Raw genomic sequence first — 20,795 nt, 5'->3', positions numbered from 1 at the left:
TTGAATTGTGTGATGTTACTATTCTTCCATCATGGGCCCTGAAATGCAAGTCAGATCAAGATTTATTGTGGCAAACTGAACTGAACTTAAGTGCAAGAAACTGAAAGACACTACAATCTCTAGTTGCTTAGATTTTTACTCAATAAATGTGAATGAGATGTCAAAACAAAAATTCTCACACAGCTGCCAAATAAACAGCAGCAGGCTACAGCTGGCACATGTCGCTTCTTTGTCTTTGTATTGCAACCTTCGAATTCCGTATGTATCTGTGTGTTAAGAGCTGATAGAAATCTACTATTAGCAGGGTTGAGAAGAGGAGAATGAGTGATCCGTTTGAGACGCTGAAAGACAAGTACATGCGGCCAGCTCCAGGCTTCCTTTTCCATCCTCAGGTATGTTCCGACTGTGCTATCAACATGGAGAGGGAACTGGAACATATATATTTATCGAATGGAAATGTGTCTAAGTTCATTTGTGTGTATATTTGTGAATAAAAGCAATATGTGCGTAAAGCCATTATTTATGCTATAGCTTTCTGTGGAAGACTTTCCGATGTATGTGCAGGTGTGTTTGTGTTTTGAACTCTATTCATTTAATCAGTCTCTGTTGCGGGTGAGAATGGTCTCGGAAAGTGAAAACAGCCCTTTCTCAGGCTTATGATTCCGTTCCCTCTTTTTTTGGCCATTTCAGGTCTGTTTTTTACAGGCTGTTTCATTTGCCTGATTTATGTTCTCTGTCCAGACTGTGGCAAAGGCCCAGCCTGCAACGACCACATGGCCGTCCCACATGCCTTAATGAGGTGTCCTATCAGTAGAAACACTAACAGAGTGCTTAGGCCATCTTTATGACTTTATGATGTCTGGACACACAAATCATTCCCAGAAACCCCAGACTAGTATAGGTCCAAGTCACACCAGGCAAGGGGCCCTTCTGTATACTTATGAGTGGGTTTGCGTTTAGTCACCTGACTCTCGACTCGGCCATATATCAAGGCAAACTAAGAAAAGCTGGAAGTCTATATACTTTTTTTTTTTAAACCTTTTTGTGATTCAGCTTTATAATTCCTGGCAGGGTATTTTATTGCAAAGCAATATGGGCTCATATTACTTTCTGGTGGCTATTATAATGTCTTTATTGAGCACAAGGATGTGTTAGGAACCATGAGAGCCATCTACAATTCCGCCACCATGACTACAGAGTTAGGGAGCTCATTGCTGCGTTAAAGTTTAACACATCAAATCACTTTTCTTTGATCCATATACTGTAAAGCCAAAGACATTGATTTCTGCTACTTTCTGACTTTTTTTTTCTTTTCTCCCTTCAGTTTCGTTTGCCAGATCAGAGTACTTGGGTAAGTTTTCTTTTTTTTTTTAGATTTTTAATCACAGTGATGCATCAACAGTGTAAGAGTGTCAATGTACCATTTCAGCTATCACATTGTTTTGCACCATCTTGTTACAACACTTAATTTCTCAAGAGGTGCTAATGACTCACATTTCTCTACTCCCCCACACTACTTTGAGCGAATTTGGCTTTACAACGACAAGCCGACACATTTTATTCAGAGCTACTAGTTTACCTCACATTTAGAAGAAATGTTTCCCATTGGAAATCATAATAATAATAATAATAATAATAATAATAATAATAATAAATACTACTACTACTACTAATAATAATATTAATAGGGACACAAGCCACCGCACAAATAGAATTCATTCAGCTCACTTCGCACTGTATGTGTTTTTTCTTGAATCGTCAACATTAGAGCTAAGTTGTAAATGTAGGAAAAAAAAACATTTTGGTCCACGTTGTCATACTGCTGTGAGCAGCATAGATAGAGATGCAGCTTGACCAACAGACTTCATGGTTAATTTGCATAAGAGATCAAGGGGCAGGCGACAAGGGTCAGTCCAGTGTCGGGTGCATGGGGTCAAAAATGGGTGGCTGTTGGAACTCATATCTTTGTAGAAGTTTTACAAGAGTCTTGCATGACTATCTGACCTCCTTGAAGATCCTGCGTGACGTCTGAGGCCTATTTTCAAATTCCCAATTATATAACATTTGCTGTTTTGAATTTGGAAATTGGATTGTACTTTTTTATATGATGTGTTTTTGACAATGGACATCCCTGCTGGCTAGTTTTCAAATTTACAAATTACATCTAGCATTCATATGACTGATGCAGCAGTTTACTGCCCCCCCCATCCCCACACTCCCTTTTTAATTATTTTAATTAGTTTACATTTTTGGATCTTGATTAAGTCATGGTCTGATTTAAATTCAAGGCTGAAATGGGAATTTCCAGCAGTGCTACACCCAAAGCAACCACTTTTGAACACACAGTATGTTTGTTTATGAAGATAATGAAGCGCATCTATTGTAAATGTGCATGGAAATGGGGACAGTGGATGGTGTTGTGAAGGTAGTTGTTTAGTCGGGACTATTTACATGTGTCCAAGGGTAACAGTCTCTTTGGGACACTCCCGTGGAGTGGGGCGGGGGGTCGAGGGTTGAGCTTGTTCCTCTCGCCAAACATCTGGTTGCTGATAAAGATCAACAATTGAGAATGCATCTCACTAATTAGGCCCTCGCAGCATCACTGACTTCTGAAGATAGCCAATCAACCGCTGGTCCCACTGCGACACTACAGCAACAAGCAAGTTCACAAATGCTTAAACACTGCCTTGGGGAGAATGAAAAGGGGTTTTCATGAGGTGTGCGTCTGCGTGTTCAAATGTATGTGCAAAGGGGCCTGTTATACAAAAGAGTAGAGCGTATGACCTTGGGAAAATTACCTCAGAGCACAGTCTGGTCTTTTCTTGACATTAAGTAGCTTAAACATTTCACACACACAAGGCACTGTGACATAGTCAAATAGACTTAATCAACGTAATCCATAAAACGTACACATCAATCATTGAAGCGCAATCTGTGGTTAATGGTTTTTACTTTTCATATATCCTTAGACAACAAGATTTAGATATTCCTACTCTAGACTACATAGAGAAAATGGGCCTGTATACATATTATACTGTTAATTGTTATTAATGTTTTTTTATTGATAAATTCAATACTTATTGTTGTTGTTGGCAAGATTGTAGGACAGCAAAGTATCACTAAGTTTTCACTCATTTCCGTGTACATAAAAGAGGCGATCAACAAAATAACAACAACTTAACTTAACTTATATTATGATGAATAGCAGTTGCAAACTACAATCACAATAATGGTGGGGATCAAAGTCTAACAAACTTGATAATCCACATCGGCCCACAGTGAGAATGTCGACTGCGTCTGGAACTTTACTCTCCGCCGTCACTCCTAATCAGTTGCTCCCAACACATGGCTCCATGCACTGACATCCATTAGTTCCTTTCGAGGTCTTGTCTTTCTTTCTATCTTTCTTTCTATTGTTTTTTATTTTTTTACTTTCATCATTTTTTTTCTATCTTGCCTATCATCTTGCCCTTCATCTTGCTTCCTCTCAGAACCTCTTCAACCTTTCTGCTCGCCATTTACTCCATCTTGGCGCACAGCCTACGCGCGACAGGGTCTGAAAACAGGAGATGGAATGTCAGAGTCGAAGCGGTGCTCCCGTAGAGGACCCGAATCACCACTGATTTGTTGCCTTGATGAAATAAGAACAAGCTGAAAATTCAATACGCATACAATAATGCAAATTTTTTCTGCTCCCTTGGAAAAGAGAAAAAAAGTGTGTGTGCATACGTTTAATGTGTGCGTGTGTGCGCGGGGGTGCATGTGTGTGTGTGAGGCCGGTGTGCTTGTGCATGTGAGTGGGATGGCCTGTCAGGCCCGGTGCTCTACTGGGACCACCACCCCTCTGTCTCCCCCTTCACTCCCCTTGCATCTCTGTTCCTCCCCCACTCCGCCCCTTTCAGCACAGCGATATCATTATTACCCATGTCTGGCCCTTGATCAGCAATGTCAACATCTTTCATATTGACGAATGTGCTGTCTGCTCGCATTGTGCACAGAATGGTTTACTGCCCAGCAGTGGACATGAATCACTCCACGCACAAACACAAACACACACAGACATGGATCTGACAACACACAGATACACACTTGGCACGTACAATCACACTCGCGGACAATACTCATGCCTGTAAACACACACACGCACACGCAATGCTCCCTCACATGCATTACAAATACATTCTTCTCCCTCACACACATACATCTATTTTCATACACATAGGTGGCAATTAATCAACTATGACCACCATGAAATAGTTTCTTGTCCATATATCCACATAGAGTGTAGACAAGACTGCATAATTCTTCCGAGGATATCTGATGAAAGCAACTGGTCAAATTCATTAGCAGATTGGCTACAGTCGTTAATTCTTTTCTCATGTCTTTGTCTGTATGTTTAGGTGTTGCCTGTTTAAGAGAGAGAAAGAGAAACAACTAAAAACTTCCTCAGAACATGTCAGGAATACAAATGTAGGGTGCCTGTTCAGATTCAATGCTCGGTTAGAGTTAGGTTTAGGGTGGGAGTCAGAGTTCGGGTAAAGATTAGGCTTAGTACATACATGCGCATAAAATTGCAGCAGAATGGTGTTTCCTGAGGTTTTACAATCTTCCAGGCTTCTTCCAGGCTCATCTTCCTGTTGCTTCTTTTCAGATGTCAGCTATTGAGAACATGGCCGAGAAGCTGGAAACGTTTGGCTCCTTGAAGCCAGAGTCAAGTGACCTGCTGCGCTCTGTTCCCTCCATGTTTGACTTCAGAGCTCCACCTTCAACACTTCCAGAGACACTACTTCGCAAGGGCAAGGAGCGCTATACTTGCAGGTAATGGCAGCATCTACTCCAGCATTTATTGTATAAGCACATCGTTTCATATACGAATTCTGCAATAATCAAAAACATATACCGTGTTTTGATACACATTTGAGTTCCAGAGCCTTTCTTTATTATTTTCAATTTCCTTGAATAGATATTGTGGTAAAATCTTCCCACGTTCTGCCAACTTGACACGCCACCTTAGGACTCACACAGGGGAGCAACCTTATAGGTAAGACTCTTTGTGACTTCATTTACGATAATAATTTGTGTGTGTTGCCACTCAAGCACATGGTCTGGCTGTTCACTGCTATCCTTGGTCCCAGTGCAAGTAGACTGTAACTGCAGAAAGTTTAGTAATTGTACTGCTGTACCATAATTGTTCAGATTTTTCCCAAATTTTCCAAGTTCTTGTAGATGTGAGCCACGCCAGCCCAGAACTTCATGACAGTCATTTTTGGGGATAGTCCTACAAACAAAATGCCAGTCAGAACAATATCTCTCGCCATCGTGTGAATAATTTGCTAGAATTTGCTGTCAAAACCCTTTTCATAAATGCTCCATAACGTACCATGCTGCACTGAATGTTTCTTGACAGCAAATGGACATGATATTCTTCTCCTCTGTAAGAACAGAGAGTTCATGTTTTCGCACGCTTCATACGCCTGGACTAATTGCGATACTGCTAAATAATCTTCCTCTTGAAAAATGTTGTCCCATTTCCTGGACAAACACATTTTTCAAGAGGAAAAGGAAAAAGCAAATATTGCACACATGATTCTCTGAGACATCTATCAATCTTTTTGGTGAAATGCCTCACCTGGAGAGTCCGTCGTCACCAATGTGAAAGGGTGTCATAAGTCCATATTCTTGTTTTTGCGACATATCATTGTCAAAATATTTACATTCAACCTCTCTACTACTTCATCTACAGTTGCAATGAAGCAAATCGGCGGTTCATAAAAGTACCTTTACCTCATTAATATAATGAGTATTCCCCAGCCAGAACAGAGCTTTGTAGTTACTTAGATGGAGGAATGTTGGCCCAAAGCTTGTAGGAGGCCTTTTGACCACAGGGGAGCGAGAAAGACCAGCCCGGGTCTCTACTGCCCCAGCCTGATAGCCTCCACTCCACATACTGGCATGCCATTAAAGATCACCGCTGTTTGTTGTAATTTGTTATAGTGATAACCAGGGGGGTCCTGAGGGACAGCCAATCGTGCAAGCTAATTCCAGCAGAAGAAAAGATGTAATCTTCTCGTATAATTTTGCATGAAGAAACTTGGCAAGAGCGGCTAATTTTGCTGGAGTAGAACACAATCTGTTGCGTGCTTATTGAGTGAGAGAAGAATGCAGTTTTATTGAGCTGGCTGGAAATAAGAGGCAATTCTGTTTCATCTTAAACAAGCTCCTCCATCATGTCTGGATCTTTGGGATTGCTCGGACTGTGTGTGTGTGTGTGTGTGTCCTGCATCAGAGATGCAGTTATGATTCTTGCACAACAAACCAGAAGTTCCAAAGTCGGTTGCTCTTTGTTTTGTCCTTAAAATGCCTTTTTTTCCCCTCTGCAGGTGTAAATACTGCGACCGCTCCTTCAGCATCTCCTCCAACCTGCAACGACATATTCGCAACATCCACAACAAGGAGAAACCATTTAAGTGCCACTTGTGTGATCGATGCTTTGGTCAGCAAACCAACTTGGATCGTCACCTTAAGAAGCACGAGAATGGTAACCTGTCAGGTGAGGAGCAGAGAAGCCTCATTTCTAATTCCGAATGAGAGCTTGAATGCAACTGTCCCGAAAGAGTCCTTGCACAAATAGCTCATGCTGCGAAATAATTTTAAAGGCGGCATGATATAATAGTTTACAGTAAATCTGCTATCTCGCTCAACAAGAGCACAACATCTTTCATAAAAGAGTCTATGTAATCATTAACATATCTTATGGATGTGCATGCTCAATGTATTTGACTCAGAATCTCACACAGTCAATAGCTGACATACTGAAAGACCAGAAAAAAAATAATAGGCAACAAAATGTTGACGTACATATTTTAAAAAAAGTGATACTATAGGATTGAATTAATATCTTTGTACACATTTTGGTCATTCTTCTGTAGCTTTCCGATGTTCTGTTACAAACTCATATTAACAGTTCTCTATATACATGGATGGACCAGTGTTGAGTTCTACAGCAGTGGTCTCATACTCACGGCCCGGGGGTCATTTGTGGCCCGCTGGATGATATTTTGCGGTCTTCTCGTTAAGGTCAAAGTTTAATGTTCGTGTGCGTCCAATAGTTTCGCCGTGGCGTTAACATTGTCTTTTTAAATCACTTATGAGCTATCGTAGCTCAGACTTATGACCTCTTTCAGCAAATTGTATTTACAAAGTGACACCAAGAGGAAGAAAAATATATGCTGGCCCTCATTCGTAGTCTTTTTTGAGAGCCAGCCAATTTCTGGCAAAATAGAACCCAGATTAAGTTGGTTTTTTTTTTGTTGCGCGCAGGGATTCTCCGTCATGTCTTAAATGCAAAGAGAAAGTTGTGACGCTAAAGAAATCAAACATCATTAAACAACTAGACATGCTGAGGAGTATGCTAACTACCAGGGAGATGAGAGACACGACCGGATCACCAATCTTGTTCATGTTCTCAAGAACCGTTAGTGTTCTGAATTGTTATTAATAATAAGGATTGTGAGGACTGGATTAGGAGTACTTTTTGTTTTCATACTTGAACCCTTTTTTTGTGGAATACTTGATGCTGCTCGGACACACACAGATGAACATTTTGTCCCAAGAAATAATGTGCAAGACGCTACACGTTTTTAATTTTGATCAGGCATCAACTTCCATGCAATACCAGAAAATAATGACATTACAATGAAATGTTTCTCCCTTGTTTCTTTGCACAGGCACTGCGATGTCTTCACCACAGTCGGAACAAGATGGTAGCAGCGCCATATTGGACGACAAAGAAGACGCTTACTTCAATGAAATAAGAAATTTCATCGGCAACACAGGCCAAAGCCAAACATCACCGAACCCCTCTGAAGAAGGGTAGATAGACACTTATACATTTTCTACTTTTTGCGTCAGTTTTCTTATGGAAGAAAGGGGGAAGATACAAAAACTAGTCAATAGCATTCTGTTTGTATTAGACTTGCATTTTGCTATCAATCCGGCTCGTTTTATAATTGCGTACTGTTGAGAGAGCAATCATGCATGTCAACGTTTAAGGAGATCATGGCTCTTTTGTGCATTAAATCAGGTGATGTCTCTGTGCATGCAAGTTCGTCTGTGCATTATGCAAATACATTCTTGGAGCTGCGATCAGGTCAGATTGCAGTTGTGCAATCTGCTCGGCTCTCAGAGTTTGTTTTCACGCGCCTCACGTCGGTGTGATCGCAGGCCCGATTGTACGCTCAGATAGAGATCTCGTAGACTGCTCGATGATTGGGCCTCCAAGAGCAGGAGCAGGCACAGGAGCCTCGGGAGGATGGGAAGAGAAGCCTAAAGGGGGAGCGAAGCAGTTAGCCCGCCACATCTGGAACCAACATGTCTGCCGACAGGAAGAGGGTAGAGGGGGTGGGGTCACAAGGTCGGCCTGTGTTTCCTTTCAAAATGGTGCGCTTCTGACTGCTTCTGATAGATACTTTATCCCGAGCAAATTACCACTTTAGAAAGCATAATTAGCGAATCTGTTTTCTTAATCACAGAGCTCTAGCTGGCTCTTCAGGAGTCACTATTCTGAACCGTGTGAGCTCAACATGGCATAAATGCCACCCTGTCAGGCTCAAACTTACGCTTCCCCAGTTTAAGATGACTCTAAAACGCGATAAAGTGTCAAGAACAGCTGATAATGCAAAAACGATTATACACATCTTTTATGTCTGCACACACTTAACGGTATTCCCATAAATTCCGCTATCGTATACAGTAATTATGTGATGACGTGTTACTTTCCTATCTGCACTTCTCTTTCTCATAGAGTTCTTTGTGCAGGATTTTTAAGTATCTGGCGAAAGACATCTCTGAGTGTAATTAGTGAATCAGTCCGAATGTGGTTCCAGGTGATTTAGCAAATGGTGATTTCCTGTGGCACTGAGACAGAAGGAAAAATGAAGACTCTGGCAGTTTGGATAGCTGGTTCTCTTTCCCTCCACAAGGAGAGCACAATGGACTGCTTGGCAGTGCACTCATAATTCAACTTCCAAATGGGGCTGTCAGCTAAATATTTTGCCTATTAGATGATTACTAGATAGTAGTGAAGATAAACAAGAAGGGAGGCTGAGCACTCCAGTTAAGTGCTGCAATGATGAAGTTGGTGCTGCAGGGCCCCTTTGGGCCCTGCAGCCTCAATGACAAATGAGATCTTCTGTGGTCCGTCCCAGCTGCCATGTCTTGCTTCGCGGCTTTGTCCAATAGGCCACTAGCCATTGTGTTTTTCACTTACAGAAGCAGAAACATTTTGCAAGAACATATCAAACACAAAATAAATCATATGGCATGAAAATATTTCAGTTAATAATGGCTGGATATATTCTTGGTCTGCAGTGCCAATGGCAACCCATTTGAAGAAGAAAAGACTCTACTGATGTCCAGGCATGGGTCACATGACTTGGAAGACGAGGAAGCGGACGAGCTTGCTGCCGATGAAGATGGGGAAGAGCCCAGCAATGCCCTGAATAAACCCCAAGAGGAGATGCCCCCGAGCAACGTTAGTGACGACATCATACTAGATGGAATGGACTTCAGTCGGACAAATGACTTGAGCCAGAGCTGTAAAATCTCTCCAAGGAGGTAAATCTGATACCTGAATGTTAAAAGTGTCCAATTCTAATTGAAATTGCTGACATCAAGATATATATTTTGCATATTAAGGTATAGGGATGAGGAAGAGTCAAGAGGCTTTTCCGCCTTGGATCAGATCCGTCAATTTTCAGACATCCACAAGCTTGAGGAGAGTGAGTTGAGCGATGGGGAAGGTGATGAAGATGACCAATCATTTGCCCCTGCCTCGCTGAATGACGCAGTCAAGCAGCCTCTCTTTAGGAAATCAAAGTCGCAGGTAACAACATTTTGGAAGGAGCCTCGAAATCCATGCTTATTGTAATCTATTCTGTGAGGCTAGTCAACTTCTGATTTAATCTGATTAAATCTGAATAAATTTGTGATGAAGAAATGAAGCTTCATGAAGCACTTGTGATTATTTTTCTAGATGGCACTCGTGGTTTAAAGATGCAGTGGAAATGTAATACAAGTGCTTCATGAAGCTTCATTTTCCGATCACTCGTCTAAATCACCTCTTAAAAGACAAATACTCTGCCCGGGCAGAAGGTCATGAACATTTCACAATCTGATAATATTAAAGGCAATACTCCCTAAACTCTTCTGTCTTTATGAAGCTTTACACTGTCAGAAACATCAACAAAACAATACATAATTTGCAAGTAGGCGGACTGCACAACATCAAACCAATAGCTCTTTGTAATATTTTGGTGACCTCGTTTGGCAACTGGAGTTAAAACATTTGGCGCTGCTCTCATGACGCAGTTAGCCACTGCAATCAAAACTTATCATCTCTATCTTTCAGTTTTGTGTGTTGTATGGCAATTAAATGACATCCTCATCTCTGTCCTTCCCCAGGCTTACGCCATGATGCTGTCTCTTGCTGAAAAGGACTCTCTCCACCCGGCCACCCACACGCCAGCCTCCATGTGGCACAGTCTGGCTCGGGCTGCTGCTGAATCCAGTGCCCTCCAGTCCCTCAGCCACGTATGATGACACCCGCTTTTCAACTTTTACACCCACCCCCTATACCCTGACTCATGGAATTATGGGGGCACACTTCCTCTCAATGTCTTTGGAGTGACTGCTAAGCAGAATCATGGCCCTTCTGACTGCTGAGTGGAGCGCCTTGTACACAAAGCAGGGTCTTTGCAGACTCCAGCCCAGAAAACCTCAACTTTTACAGAGAAAAATATCCCTCTGAGACCTTAAAATGGATTTCCTAGTAGGCACCTACCAGGATGATGCGATTGTGGTGGAAATAATAAATCTAAAGTAATAATAGTCATATTTATTCTCATCATTTGCACACCAAAGGCAGCTGGTGGACATGGAAGATGTGCTGATGTATCTTTGATAGACTGCATTCACTGCCCAGTTCACAAAAAGCAGGGTGACAATATGGAGTTGCTTGTGTCTCAAAGGAAAGTATGTTTAACTGTAACAAGAACACTGTCTTGAATGACATAATGTATATTCAAACTGTAATGCAATTCAAACCCCGGGGGTCCACATGTGTTGCTTGTAAAAAAATAAATTAAAAAAATGCACTTGATGTAATGAACGGTGGTAACAACTTTGGTTGAAATAATTCCGTACCTAAAAAGTTCTCACAAGAACCGATGGTAAAACTAAATCATGCCAGTTCCCAATCTGTATTCACTGTGTGTCTGCACAATCATTGCGCTGTACACAATTGTCTACCGAGCATCCTGTACTGCGTTCCATCCTGCCGTCAACGCAATCTGGAAAGGTTATAAATAGATTGTCATTTTAGTGGATGAAAAGAAAACACACATTTTTACTGAGATAAGTAGCCAGTGCTGAAGTTAAATGTTGTTCTATAAAGGGCATTTGTCTTTTTCCACACCATTGAATCCATCCTAGTCAGCCAATAATACCACTAAATAGCCTGAATGCTAGTTGTTAACTATTCATTCTTGTCTTTCATTCATTTTAGACAATCATGATTTTGTTTTAATTTTAATTTTTGTTGATGTTGTTGGTGTTCTTGGTGTTGTTGTTTGTTGTTGTATGTTGATAATTGTATTTATTTCTTGGCAAACTGTAGTTTGTTTACTGAATAGCACTGCTTCAAGCCCGGCTTATGGCAGATTCCTCTCCAGGCCTATCCCAGACTTCATTGGGGTTAATAGTTTCCATTTGAGTGCCAGATAGTATTAAACATACAACTCACTCCTTATTCTTTTGATGAAACTGGTTGATGAATAGGTTAGGTTTTTTTTTATGACAATTTAATGATTAATTTGTAAAAAATGGAATAAGAAAAAAACTGTACAAAGAAGGAAATCATTAAAAGATAAAACAACCCAGGTATCATTTGTTCATAAGCGCATGGTTGGTCTGCTAAGATTTGTGTTGAAATTTTCTACGGTTGTCTGCAAGCTTGTGTGACCTTCAGTTCATGTTAAACCCTTGTGCCAAACTAAAAAAAAAATAATAAAACACACTGCTCTTATGTATTCTCCCATTTTGAGGGACCACGTTTTTGTTTGTGTCCTTGTTTATAATCAATTTTAAAAAGTAATCAGCAAGTTGAGGTACTTTTATTTTAATGCTTTTTACAATGTAACTGTTATGCATTTCAATTCAAATAATGTGGGAGGAACAACTAAATAAAGGACTACAATGTGGATTTACATGTCTTCCGCTCTTTATTCTTCCACAGACATTTTACTCACTCATTCATTTGTAACCTCCCTCACAGCACCCCATATAACCCCCTTCCCGTGCTCTTAATTACGCCACCAACATGCTTGTCTACAAATGGGTCAGAGAACCACCTGGCACTTTCTTCTGGCACTCCCATGGCCTCCAAATGCAAATGAAAGTGATAGCCTGAGCCCTGCTTCTTTTTATTTTTTTTATTCCTGGGCATTGGCTTCCACAGAGGGGACAGAAGGCCAGAGTGGGCTTGAATGTGGCAGTGGGAGCGGAGGCAGGAATGTGTCCTCTTCATTTGTGTCTGTTTGTGGGGCATGATGGATGAGGTGGGTAGATGTGATGACCTGGCTCATCGCTCAAACGCTCAATAAGAGTCCCATCCCGTGCAGCAGGCCTCCCTGTCTCGCACCCCCTTTTCTGTCACTGCTGCCAGCCGACGTGGGCGGACATTGTGGCCGGGAGCGTTTGGAGGTCTTAGCAGCCCCATTGTCTGTAGGGCAACTCGGGAAGGGGGCTTGCAGAGTTGGGTGAATTGGGCATGACGGTGTCGATGACTGCATGGCGTTGACGTGCTACGTTTACAGTGCTCTTGTTACTTTAATGGGTGGTGAGTTTTCTTATGGCCTGTGGTCACCCTTCAGGGTTTCACGGGGCGTCCACTTCTGATGAGGTCGTGGGGGGTCAGGCATTGTTGATGAGGTCGGTGTGGGTCGTACAGCTTTGATCAGGTCAGCTGCAGTGATGGTGCAAGCCAACTTCATAATGGAGTGGCCATGACAATGGTCCTGAGTGGGACTTTGGCCCCCTGTGCTAGGGCTGACCAAATAAAGACTGTTTGATTACGTGAAATCCTCCATCATGAAGCAATGTTGTTTATATTTTCATAATATGTCTTAGCTGATTATATAGCCATCATAAAGCAAGATATAACATTTAGAAATTTAAATTTAAATCAAAATGGCTGGCTGGGGCTTCAGTATAATTATAATTGCTAAATAAAAAATAATGTATTGGCTATATATATGGCGATATATATATATATATATATATATATATATATATATGTATGAACAACGTTTTGATTGGAAATAGCTGTTTGTGTTTGACACGCACATGTACATGACTGCACAAGTTAACATTTAATATGTCTACTGCCCCCAAGTGGCCTTAAGTGACTCTAACAAGTCTTTAGTTTTTTATGGTTTAGGTGCTGATTATTTCCTTTTCAACAAATACAACAAATATATTTCATGTATGTATGCCATCATTGCATGAAGAAACCAGGCATAAAACTTTAATTTAATGTCGGCACTTAACACTACCCCCCACTGGCCACATCCCTGGTGCATGTGAAATTTGCTATGTAATTATGTAACAATTTGTTATGGAAGAAAGTGACTTTAATTTACAAAGAAAAATGTACTTGTGATCTTGTTAGTATGATAAATACAACAAATAACAATGAATACTCAGTGACATGCCTTGTTGGCTTCATTAAGTAACAACTAATGCCAGACTGGCAGGGTCATATATACTATGTGTTTTAAGTCTAAGGAAACTCATTAGTCTTGATCCTCACCATGTTATGCCTATAGAATGTTTGTGGGCACGATGTGGGCAGCCCTGTTCGAGGCTCGAAGCCACTCAGCTAATAGGGCATCTGGCACATGACCATCTCCAAATCCATCACGCAGGCCTCAGCACAGCTCCTGAACAAGCCCCATCTTTTTTTTCTCCATCCTTTTCTTCCTTTTCTATGCCGTTGGTCCAGGCAATCATCCCTGCGTGGCATGTAACTGAAACATACATCATGCCCCCAGAGGGAGGGGCCACCATAGCTGGCAGCTCTCACATTGATTGACTTGGCAAACATGCTGACTCAAATGCCGGGGAAACCTTTTCAGAGCAGGCGGTACGGATGGGCGTAGCTTGAGAGAGGAGAAAGATAGTGGATGGCACTCGTTGGCACATAAGGCAAAAGAGTATTTGTGTGATGAATATAGTAAATCTTGCATAATGCAGTGTAAAGATACATTCCAATTCTCCATCTTCTCTGCTTTTCGTCTCCCTTCAACATCCCTGTCTTTTCCTGATGGAAAGTAAATTAGTTTAAGGTAGATGTTCAAAATAAACCTATCCATTCAATCCCAAGTGACGACAGTTATTATTGTTGATGGAACCTCAGAGTAAAAACAGCTGGACAAAATTGTATGTTAGTACAAGAACGGAGCAGTTTTGTTTACTGTACAACTATTTTGGTAAAAATGTGGTTATTTATCACCTGGTCTGTTTTCTTCAGTTTCACTGTCATTTGCATTAGCATCAACTGGTCCTTCCTGGTTAGGCCCACAATTGCAGCTATAGCAGTCCTATGAGAAGATCCACCAAAAAAAAAAAAAAAAAAATCACCTGCCTGTCCTGCCATCCCTTTTGCTGTCAGCCAATCAGCTGCTTGCCTTTGTTTTCCATTCTCATCAACCCCCTTCGTGTGATTAGTCACCAATGTGTCAAATCAGATCCTGCTTGCATGTGCATTCTGGTCCTGTGTTTGTTTTTTTATTTAATTAATTTCCTCCACACAATTGTGAAGAAAAACACTGAAACGCTAATGGGGTACATTTGACGACAACATAGATATGTTGATTGTATTCTTTAAATGTATTTTTATGCACTCACAGAAATCTCATTGACAAAAATTACAAACGCCCTACATTAAAAAAAAAAACAACACAAACACATACCTAAAACAAATACTTCATAAGTAATCTTGACCAATGGTCAAAAGTTCTGGTTCAGTTAGATTATTTTTTCCCCTGTAAAGATGTATACAAAAATCAATCAGAAATACAGTCTATACATTGTTAATGTGGTGAAAACAACAACAGCAAAACAAACCAGCTGCTTTTCTTTAAAATCCAACTTTTGATGACATTCTGGGTGATGCCAAAAATGTAGTTGAAACTGTATCTTTCAAAATTATGAACAAAGGGATTTTCTGAAAAAGGTAACTCATTGGCTCCATCACATAAATCATTACATCATCACTGAGTGTGGGAGACTGTTTGATACGCATCTTTTTTTTTTAAAATACTTTCTTTTCTAGGCAACAACCAAACAAACGGTCTAGGATCAGCCTCAATCTTTTATCTTCGCCGTCAGCTCTTTCAGCTGGAGTTTAAACACGATGGCCCTTTGGGATATGTGGTTCAACGCAGAGGTTAGAAATGATCTTTGGGACGTGAGGTGAATGCTGTAAAAAGTGTCGTATGCCTAATTACAACGAAAAAGTACCCATGATCCGATCTTCCCTTTTATGGGCTATTTCATCTGTTTCCTGCCTGTTTGTTTTCTGTCTCTCCCCCCCCAAATAGGCGGACAGCTTTTGACACTAAACTATTTACAAATGGTGTCTAGCACAATGACCTTACTTGGTAGTTCAACTATAAGAAAAGTTTTGGGATAAAGTCAAGTGAAACTTTGAAGTATGCATTTGTATGCATAGCATTGTCTGAGAGCATCTCTAGCTTTGTTGTTTGACCTTGGCACAGGAATCATCTTTGATATTGTAAAACACAGTTACAATTAGTAGCATTATGGAAAAAAATGACAAAACCACAAAACAAGGGCAAATACAGGAATTGGAACAATAAAGGTGTAGTGTAAACTAGGAGTTTTGAGAAATTTCAAAATATACATCGAGGAGATTGTACTGTAATTTTGTGCAGATTACCTCACAGACTAAAAATTTCTGAACAATTTACAGGTATTGATGTCCTATACGCTTGTGAACAGTTGACGACCTTGATCACGGAACAATATAGACTAACTACAGATAAAATCTTGAGATGCTTTTGTTGCCATATCATTTTCTTGGCATTTGGCTGTATGTGAGCAGAAAATAGCATAATAGTTGACAATTTATGTGAATTGAAAGTGTCAGAATTTGGTGATGTCTCTGTGCTCCTGACTGGAGCCAGTTGCTGATGCAAAGCGTTTACGTCCTTGTACAGGAGTGCCTTAACATTTGAATTTAATCTGTTCTGTAACCAACCTCGTATAAAAAAAAAAATAAAAATAAAGTAAAATTATTTAAAAGGGTAAGACTGGTAATAAGTATATATTGCAATATATCACATTTCTGCTGTCAAAAGACAATTTATAAGAAACATGACCGCGATCCACATGATTTGCCTTCACGGGCCACCTAAGATGATTTCATGGGCCAGATCTGGCCCAAGGGCCTTGAGTTTGACACTGGGGCTTTAGGCAGTTGTTTGGCTGTTTTAAGTAAGCAAAGTGTAATTCTGATGCTTTTTTTTATTTATTTATTCAAAACTCCAAGTCGCTTTTTTGGTGATTTGTTTATTATTTGACAATCTGCTGTTGTGTGTTGAGTTGAGTTTACTGCCACTTTACAGCGCTCATCTCTAATCTGTGCTCTCAAGTCAAAGCTCACATCTCGAAAAACATATATTACAATTCTATTTACATTAATGTCAACCAATATGGAACCCATAAAAATGGAGGTACGGCATTCTGAATATCTCAAATAAAAAAAAATTAAATGGCATATTTTTGTGAAAATTCTTAAATTATTGCTCATAATCTACTTTTCAATCACATCTTGACATGCTTATTAAATTTGTGGCCCTACGGTACGGTCCAAACCATAGTACAGTAAATGCTCTTTTTAAAGCTTACTTTGGATAGCTGTGCACTATGGAGGTGTGATATAGTGATACAGTGGCCACCCAGAGTTTAAAGGATGGATGGCCATTCTGGGCCTGCTTGACTGGAAACAGGTGTGTGTCATCTGAAGATGAAGGCCTCACCGATAAACATTATTGGAGTACATCTGCAGCCTGTCACAACACAGGCTGAGCTGGAGCAGCCCCCCGTCCATCCATCACTAACACCAGAGGGAGGATGTGTGGTGATTTCCATCCGCCACTGCTGGGTTGTTCCCCCATCAGTCACCCTGGGGATGCTAAGATTCGAGCACATTGGGCCCAGGCACCTGCCTGCCTCTGCCAGACCGCGACCACCTTTAGCCAATAGCAAAGGGAATGCTCCAGTGCACTTGAAAAATGTCGTATCTCTCCTTCCTCTCACAAATCCATTGCACACAACATTGCATTCCAGTGTAGACGATTGATAGATAATTCAAAAGAGGTGTTGACAATTTTCATTTTTTTTTTTATTATTACTTGCTTCACTGATCAACATATAGCCATCAATGAGACTTTCACTCAGGACATATAATAGAAAAGGAAGGCACAAAAATGGAGTGACTACATTCTAACACAATATAGCACCACCAACATGGGAGTCACCCATGACACACAAATGTATTTTTTTGTTAAAATACGTTTTCATTTTGTAAGACAATATCAATGCTTCAGTTGGTTCAGAAAAAAATATTTACACCAGTCAATGTTTATCATTTACAATAAGCAACAATCATTACCAGCTGATAACCCAATTTACACATGAGAGTTCAAAAGCCATGCGTGCATATTTTGCCTGCAGTATTTTGACCTAGCACACGTTTCCCACAACAAGGAAGCCTCTCACGTGTTCAAAATGCCCGCAGTTTAATTCAGAAATTCAAGACAATGAAACTAAATGTATGAAGATATCCTAAATATTTCAACTGATGAGGAAGTAGCCTTTTCTTAAGTGAGGAAAATACAGTGCAATAGTGTGGTATGAACAAATATTACACAGAACATGAGTCAGCTAAATAGAATAATAATATAGTATACACATTTCCCAATACAAATAATGTATTATGTATTACGTTGTAGGTAAATTAGGCAACAAAAATATGAAACACCTCATCATGAAAAACTTGTCTTTAAACGGGCAATCAATTTCTATTTCTTCTGTTTTGCCCAAATTTGCTCATCTCTACAACATATGTGACCTACATAGAAAAACATGGTGTGTTGAATTTACTGAATTTTATTTTGTCAAGTGGTTGCACAAAATAAAATCATCTAGATCCAGATAATTCTATTGTGTGCAGCCACTTGATAAAATAAAATTGAGTAAATTTGACTCACCATTTTTTGGAGCGAAACATACTGAGTCCATAAAAACCGCATGTGCTGGAATTAATAAAGCATGCACACAGTCGTGTGGAGCCAATCACAGCTGATTGGGTGAAAGGAGGGGTCCACTCTGGACAGATGGCCAATCAATCACAGGATTTCAAAATGTATTCATTCAATTAGTTGATACTTTGATTAAGCATACATTAATCTATTCCCCTTATAATGGCGTATCAAGAAAAACAGAGTCCTTTAATTGGAACAGTTCGTGGTAATCTGAGGCCTGCTCACGGTTCAAGTTGATTGGTTGATAGTCTTGAGCTCCAGGCTCAGTGATGGAACACGACTTTGTGACAGATGAGTCACATGATTCCAGGTCGGGTTGGAGGATGACCCGTGTGAAGCTTCCAAGAGCCAGCCAAGTCCTGTGTTGTAATGTTGGCATTTATACAGTTTTACCGCCCGCTCTTCTCGTTCTCTGGGACACAGAAAAGTTCAGCTGTCCTCGTGTTTGCAGAAGCAGCGCTGAAAGAGAAATAAGAAATCAGCACAAATCGAAAATCAAAAACAAATGTTCTTTGAGGATGTAAAATGAAGACAGACTCGAGTCTGACTCCATGCTGGGTGCACATTAAAATAACTGTCAGGAAAAACAAGAAGCTATTGAAAGAGACAGGGTGAGCCAGGGAGGGATGGTGTGCGCGTGGGTCTGTGTGTGCGTGTGTACACATGTGTATGCATGTGCTACCTTCACCACAGGTGGGGCCCAACCAGGTGAGTGGGCACTGACAGCGTCCAGTCACCCCGTCACAGCGGGCCCCGTGAGAACACCGGCAAGACAGAGAGCAATCTGGGCCAAATCGCTCCCCACCACAGTCTGAGACCAACAAGACAGAGACAGAGAAAACTCAACGGTGGATGTGAAAGATGGAGGAAAGGTTGTTCTTCATTCTAGACACAGAAGAAGAACGAAGATTTTCGGAACGTCTGCTATGCAGTCAATCTACCTTGTTCACACTTCTGTCCAGTCCTTCCTGGAGAACAGAGGCAACGTCCGGTGGATGGGTCACATGAGCCACCTGAACAGTCACATGACCTTTCACATTTGATGCCAAACTTGCCGGCTTCACACCCTGAGAGGAAAAAAGGAAAGAAAAAAAAAAGCACTTTTTTTTCTTCAGAGAGCATATCCTTACCCACACGCACGCGATAGTGATGGACAAATGAAGCTTCATAAAGCCTGTGTGATGATTTTTTTTTTATTATTCTTCCAGACGGCCATGTTATAATATTACTTTAATATACACTAGCCTTTATCTTTAAACCAAGAGCAACATCTAGAGGAGTAAAAATGATCACAAGTGCTTCATGAAGCTTCATTTTCCCATTACTAATATGCAGCCGCTATTAAACTTGCCCATTCAATATTCTAATATTTGATTTGCAAAAAATCAACTCAAAAACAAAATGAAACTTTAGAGCCACAATCATGTATACTGTCATGCAAGACATCATGTCCACAGCATACCTCTGCATGTCATCACTTAGACAAGTTATGTTAAATTAAAATGACAATTTGTTTTACTATTAACAAGATTGAGTGCTTTCTGTTTGGGTGTTTTGCTTTTCGAAAATCTGTTTTAAGTTCACAATTTATATTGTTAATAAAGCTTTTATAACGACAACAGCAAATTGGAGCTCAACAAGTGTCCAATGGAGGTTCCACTGTAAATGCACCTGACAGTGTAAATATAGTAGTCATAGTAGTGGTAATAACCACAAATATATCATCATGAGTAAGAAGTTTTTTTGTTTTTTTTACTGGTGTGAGGGAGTATAATTACACATTTTTTTTACTGCAACACAAACACACAGGTAGAGCCAGCAATGTTTGTATGCTGGTTGTCCCTCCTGCTGCGACTGAAGTGGCCATTTAAACGCTCACACCGGGTGTGAGATCCTAGCAAGCAGGCAGGAGGGCACAGTGATGGAAGAGGAATGCATTAAGCGCTGGAGAAACACATGTCTGTCATCAAATAACCAGTTCGTCTGGTCTCCCACCTTCCACCAGGCCTGCCTGTCTCCCCCAAAAGAACAAGCCCACAGCCATTTTGGAACTGTTCTCTTCATGCATGCTCACATCTGTCCATGCAGTGGGAATCCCTGTGGCCATGCACTGGTAATTGCACACGTAGGTGTTTCTTCAAAGCACGCAAAAAGATTATTCAGATGAATATCTAATATTATGTTCCTAGACCTTTTCACCACGCCAAAGAATGAAGAGTTGGAAGCTGGCTTTTTATATACCAAACAAAACAACAGAATTGGCGCATTTTAAAATAAGAAATTATTATTTTTGTTTTTCTTTTTGTTAATATTACCAGTGAATCTATTATTTATTGCTTAGTACTTTTGTCTTAAACTAAATCAGATCAGTACAATTGAATGTTTAAA

At 40.5% G+C, this 20,795-nt stretch overlaps 2 protein-coding genes across 9 annotated transcripts in view; one reads left to right on the top strand and one right to left on the bottom strand.

The window, feature by feature from the left end:
- mecom (MDS1 and EVI1 complex locus) overlaps positions 1-12,259 on the top strand; it is a 135,210-nt gene extending 122,951 nt beyond the window's left edge. For 5 of the 8 annotated variants that reach the window (XM_088301154.1, XM_088301151.1, XM_088301152.1 and 2 more), the window contains 9 exons: positions 302-392; positions 1,325-1,351; positions 4,652-4,818; positions 4,964-5,041; positions 6,381-6,550; positions 7,728-7,872; positions 9,370-9,615; positions 9,697-9,883; positions 10,462-12,259. In XM_088301154.1, coding sequence (XP_088157280.1) covers positions 302-392; positions 1,325-1,351; positions 4,652-4,818; positions 4,964-5,041; positions 6,381-6,550; positions 7,728-7,872; positions 9,370-9,615; positions 9,697-9,883; positions 10,462-10,596 — 1,246 coding nt within the window. In that variant the 3' untranslated portion in view covers positions 10,597-12,259. The remainder of the gene's footprint in view (positions 1-301; positions 393-1,324; positions 1,352-4,651; positions 4,819-4,963; positions 5,042-6,380; positions 6,551-7,727; positions 7,873-9,369; positions 9,616-9,696; positions 9,884-10,461) is intronic. The other 3 variants (XM_088301155.1, XM_088301153.1, XM_088301150.1) reach the window with 1 other exon arrangement.
- A 6,527-nt stretch (positions 12,260-18,786) lies between these two features.
- Positions 18,787-20,795, bottom strand: part of egfem1 (EGF-like and EMI domain containing 1) — a 43,665-nt gene continuing 41,656 nt past the window's right edge. The window contains exons 26-28 of the mRNA XM_088300302.1: positions 19,349-19,474; positions 19,090-19,218; positions 18,787-18,866 (exon numbers count right to left, since the gene is read on the bottom strand). Coding sequence (XP_088156428.1) covers positions 18,787-18,866; positions 19,090-19,218; positions 19,349-19,474 — 335 coding nt within the window. The remainder of the gene's footprint in view (positions 18,867-19,089; positions 19,219-19,348; positions 19,475-20,795) is intronic.

This window comes from Idiotropiscis lumnitzeri, chromosome 7 (genome assembly GCF_059441095.1).
Source record: "Idiotropiscis lumnitzeri isolate Australia: NSW breed Sydney's pygmy pipehorse chromosome 7, RoL_Ilum_1.0, whole genome shotgun sequence".
Taxonomy (NCBI): Eukaryota; Metazoa; Chordata; class Actinopteri; order Syngnathiformes; family Syngnathidae; genus Idiotropiscis; species Idiotropiscis lumnitzeri.
This window is presented reverse-complemented; position numbering and strand designations above follow the sequence as displayed.